The sequence below is a fragment of the Gavialis gangeticus genome, unplaced genomic scaffold, assembly GCF_001723915.1.
Source record: "Gavialis gangeticus isolate Ggan-Ray unplaced genomic scaffold, GavGan_comp1, whole genome shotgun sequence".
Taxonomy (NCBI): domain Eukaryota; kingdom Metazoa; phylum Chordata; order Crocodylia; family Gavialidae; genus Gavialis; species Gavialis gangeticus.
The window spans coordinates 6,342,937-6,347,461 of NW_017728980.1; the positions used below are offsets into that span (position 1 = coordinate 6,342,937).

A 4,525-nucleotide genomic window follows, 5' to 3' on the forward strand; every position below is an offset into this window, starting at 1 on the left:
TCCACATCCCCTGTGCCAGCTAGCTCAGCTGTCTCTGCACATGCCTCCTTATGGTGTGCTGGGGGGAATGGTCTAATTTGCTACAGCTGGTCCCAACCTTGCTTTGTGGATGGGATCCCAAACACAATCTCCACACTGAGGGTATGCAGCTGTGTTGTTTCCTTTGCTTAAGGAGACCAGTTAACTCCTTCTCTGCTCACTCCTGGCTAGGCCCTCTGCACTTCTTCTAATACCCTTCTCCATTGGGTGATTGGCAATAGGTGCCTTCTAATTCCTTTCTCTGACATGTACTCTCCTGTGAATCCCAGATGTTTTCAGCAAATGCTGATGTTATCATTGCAGCTGATGCTGTCTTGGCTATGAGTGTAGCTTGTGTTTCTCCCTTTAGCAGTCCTGTACCATCATTATCCTTCCCCTGGAAACCAATTTATTTTGTAACGCACATATCTTGCTAGTGTCCAGAATATCCAAAGAACCTGACTTGTTGTTCTCTGAGTCTGTTAAAAGTGGAAAGACAAGCATGTTAGCAACTTCAGACAGGTAGAGAGGCAACCCTCTGCAATTCTGAGTAATCTAGCTGGGTCAAGTTTATTTGTGCATTCAAGGTCAGATTTTTTTCATCCCATTTACAGTCATGTACATCAGGAGTGACTCTTCTGAAGTCAGTGGAACAGAACTGAAATAAAATCAGAGCAAGGGATAGGACACTCTGCCCCTGCCCCTCCATGCTCACATCCCAGGCCTGGGCCCTGCCAGGCAGATGCATTCCAGCTGAGGATGCCCTTCCTGGTGGCATTTCCACATGTGCTTTATTTCCTTCCAGTGCCAGGAAAGAGTTTCCGAGAGGAACAGTGCGAGGCCTTCAATGGCTACAGCCACAGCACCAACCGGCTCACTGCCTCCGTCTCATGGGTCCCTAAGTACTCAGGAGTTTCGCCTCGAGACAAATGCAAGCTCATATGCAGGGCTAACGGCACAGGTTACTTCTATGTGTTGGCTCCTAAGGTGAGGAGGGGGAGAGCAACTGTATGAGCCATTGGGCTTGAGGGGAAGGGAAACAGGAGGCTGCTGTAAATGACCGTGTAAGGAGACTGATGGTTAACTGTGTTTAATGAGTAAGGAGAACACAAGCATCACTGGAAATGAATGAGCAGGAAGGCTTTATACTTAGATGGAGTAATCGGGTAACTGGCCTTTGGGACATTCTGCCTTAGAGGCCACAGGTACAGCTCTGTGCTACTGGGATTCAAGAACGAACAGACAGTTAATCTGGGGAAGTAGCGCTACTGCAAGGCACTGAGGGGTTGCAAGCCAGAGTCTATGCTGGAGCTGAATTCGGTGGAACTGCCAATTTACACCAGTCTTGGCTCTGGCCCAGGTTTGCAACGCATGTGAGATTGCTCTTGCTCTGGTGCCCTAGGTGTGCAAAAGGCAAGGAGGCAGCTTTTCATGGGAGCTCAAGCTCACACGCACAGGACTGGGCTGTCTGTCTGAATTGGGATGGGGAATACAGTGACACCAGAGGGTCAACTGGCTCTCTAAACCTGTTCATTTGCAGTGTCCAAGTGTCAGGATTGCTGATTAGGTAGGGAGAGAAGTTGTTCATAGATGTGGTATAAAAGTCATGATTCTGGGTTGTGCCTCTGGGCAGGTGCCAAGACAGCCCCAACATGGGGTGGGGACACAGGTGGCTTTATGCCTATTAATGCCTTCTCTGTACCAGGTTGGTCTAGAGGCAGGCATAACTTAGAGCAGCTCTGGGATTGGTGTACCCCAGCACCCAAAGGTTCCTCCTTGGATGCTGGTGGTACATGCACAGGTGGGATGTGGGGCACTCTTATGTACCTGGGAACCAAATGCCTTGACTGCTAAGACCTCCTCTCCCCCTTGGTGACCTGCAGGTGGTAGATGGGACCCCATGTGCACCCGACTCCACCTCTGTCTGCGTCCAGGGCAAATGCATCAAAGCGGGATGTGACGGGAAGCTGGGCTCCAAGAAGAAGTTTGACAAATGCAGCGTGTGTGGAGGAGACAACAAGAGCTGCAAGAAGGTTTCGGGGTTGTTCACAAAGCCCATGTGAGTGTCTGATAGTCCTGTTTCCCCAACCCCCAGGCTTGTCTTTTAACATGTTTCAGAAAATGTAGGGAAAGGGGGGGACCATTCGCCTCAGTTCATAAGTAGCTGTTAGTGCTGGGTCTTCAGATCCAAGGTCCCAGGGTCTAGTCTAGCTGACTTAAATCTAGTCTTTTGTGGGGAGGGTGAGACCTCTACACTGCAGAATCTTGTCAGCATTTAATCTCAAATGAAGGTGCTGGATGACTTGGACTGATGTGGGAGTAGTCACCCTATCACTTGCAGGTCTCTGCACCATACTCGGATGCAGCAGGAAGGTTTTACTGTAGCTTTCTAATGGAGCTGTGGGGAGCACTTCAGTCTGCATTTGGCTTGGAGCTTCATCCCCTTGATGAACAAATAACTGTTCCCAGCAGTACTGGTGTGGTGCTAACACCCTCTTTCTCTGTCTTACAGGCACGGCTACAACTTTGTGGTGGTCATTCCAGCAGGAGCCTCCAGCATTGACATCAGGCAGCGAGGCTACAAGGGACTGATTAATGATGATAACTACCTAGCTCTGAAGAATGGGCAAGGCAAGTATCTGCTCAATGGGCACTTCATTGTCTCGGCTGTGGAGAGGGACCTGATGGTGAAGGGCAGCGTGCTGCGGTACAGTGGGACAGGCACGGCAGTGGAAAGCCTTCAGTCCTTTAAGCCTATCCAGGAGCCTCTGACTCTGGAGGTGCTGTCAGTTGGGAAAATGACTCCCCCCCGGGTGCGTTACTCCTTCTACTTGCCCAGGGAGAGAAAAGATGACAAGTCCTCATACAAGAGTGATGGGAAGAGCCTGCCTGACCTCACCAACAGTGTCCTAAGCCTATCCAACCGCCTGGACGTGGGCAGGCCGAGTTACAAACGCCCATCCTACAAGTGGGCAGCTGGAGGCTGGGAGGCCTGTTCTGTCACCTGTGGCAATGGGCTGCAGAAGCGCTCTGTGGACTGCCGTGACTCCTACGGCCACCTGGCCTCTGAGTGCGATGCCACCCAGCGGCCTGTTGACATCAGGATATGCGGAGACCCCTGCCCCGCATGGGAGGCAGGTCCTTGGTCCCCTTGCTCCAAAACCTGTGGCAGAGGCTTCAAGAGGCGCATGTTGAAGTGCACAGCCCAGGCAGGGCAGCTGTTGTCTCGGGATCGCTGCAATCTCAGGAAGAAACCTCAGGAGCTAGACTTCTGTACCCTGAGGCCCTGCTGACCAGGCTGGTGGCACTTCCGAAGGAGGCATGGTGTCTCTCTGGCTGGAGATGTGTGGCTGAAGGTTGAACAACAGCTGGGGGAAGGGAGAGGGGGAGCCATCTGAGGCGAGGGGTCTGCTACATAGCACATACCAACAGACAAAGGATTTGTATGTGGGGAGAGAGCACGCATGAGCGAGGGGCTCAGCGTGGTTTTGTGAAACAGGTCACTCGGAGATGGAGTAGGATAAACATCTACCTCGAAGCTGGCAGACTACCCAGACTCCACCACCCTCCACCAGATGCTGTAGGCACGAGGAGAAAGGATGAAAGGCAGGGCAAGTCTCCAGGGATGCTGTCTGGGACTGAACCAAGGACAACAGAGGGTGCTCTTATATTGCCATGGCCCAACCTCCCTCTGCTCTTCCAAGGGTCGCCCCTACCCCCCAACTCCCAGAGCACTAGTACTAGACAGGACCAAGTGGAATTACCATTGCAATGCTGACAAATGATAGCGCTTAATGACCAGTGCAGTGAAACACTGGGGTGTCTCATGAATCGATGCCTTCAGGGCTTGCTAGCAGTGACTGCAGCCTGGACATGCTGCTGCCCTCCAGACACTTGCAGCGATGTTTTCATGCAGGGCTGTAAGTCCTTTTTTATTGTTCATGTTTATGGATCGAACAAAGTAGATTCTTATGGTGCTTAACTCCATATTCTTACTCTCCTTCCTCTCAGTCGGTGTGAACCATGTGTAGCTGAGGCAGTTTTGTCATTTCCATTGATTCCTTTTCTAAGACTATGACTTTCTATGGTGCTTCAGGAAGGGTGCGTTGGGGGTGACGCATCTTCAATATAAAACAGGCATGAATTTTAAAAAAAACCTCTTCTGGCCACATGCTCACTTACACTCTGGTCTTGTAAATGGGCATGAATTGGATTGGCAAGGTCCCATTCTGCTGCAAGGGCAGGTCAAATGGATCTCTGCATAGATGAGAATCGGGCCTTGGCTCCAGGAGGCAGTGCTCCGTCGTACTGTTGTGCCCCTCCATAGCACTTCCTCACCTGAGAATCGGCAGCACTGCCAATGGCACATAACTAGTAGGATTGGCAGATGCTGAGTCAGTTTTCACAGTGGTGCTCCCTGCCATGTGGTGCCCAGGACTAGCCCGCACCCTCTTCCGCTAGAACACTTTTTCCAGGGTTAAAAAAAAAAAAAAAAAAAAAAAAAAAC

At 51.1% G+C, this 4,525-nt stretch overlaps 1 protein-coding gene across 1 annotated transcript in view; it reads left to right on the plus strand.

Annotated features, from left to right (window-relative positions):
- ADAMTS15 (ADAM metallopeptidase with thrombospondin type 1 motif 15) overlaps positions 1 to 4,164 on the plus strand; it is a 31,753-nt gene extending 27,589 nt beyond the window's left edge. The window contains exons 6-8 of the mRNA XM_019509460.1: positions 824 to 1,005; positions 1,902 to 2,077; positions 2,531 to 4,164. Coding sequence (XP_019365005.1) covers positions 824 to 1,005; positions 1,902 to 2,077; positions 2,531 to 3,311 — 1,139 coding nt within the window. The 3' untranslated portion in view covers positions 3,312 to 4,164. The remainder of the gene's footprint in view (positions 1 to 823; positions 1,006 to 1,901; positions 2,078 to 2,530) is intronic.
- The last annotated feature ends 361 nt before the right edge of the window (positions 4,165 to 4,525 follow it).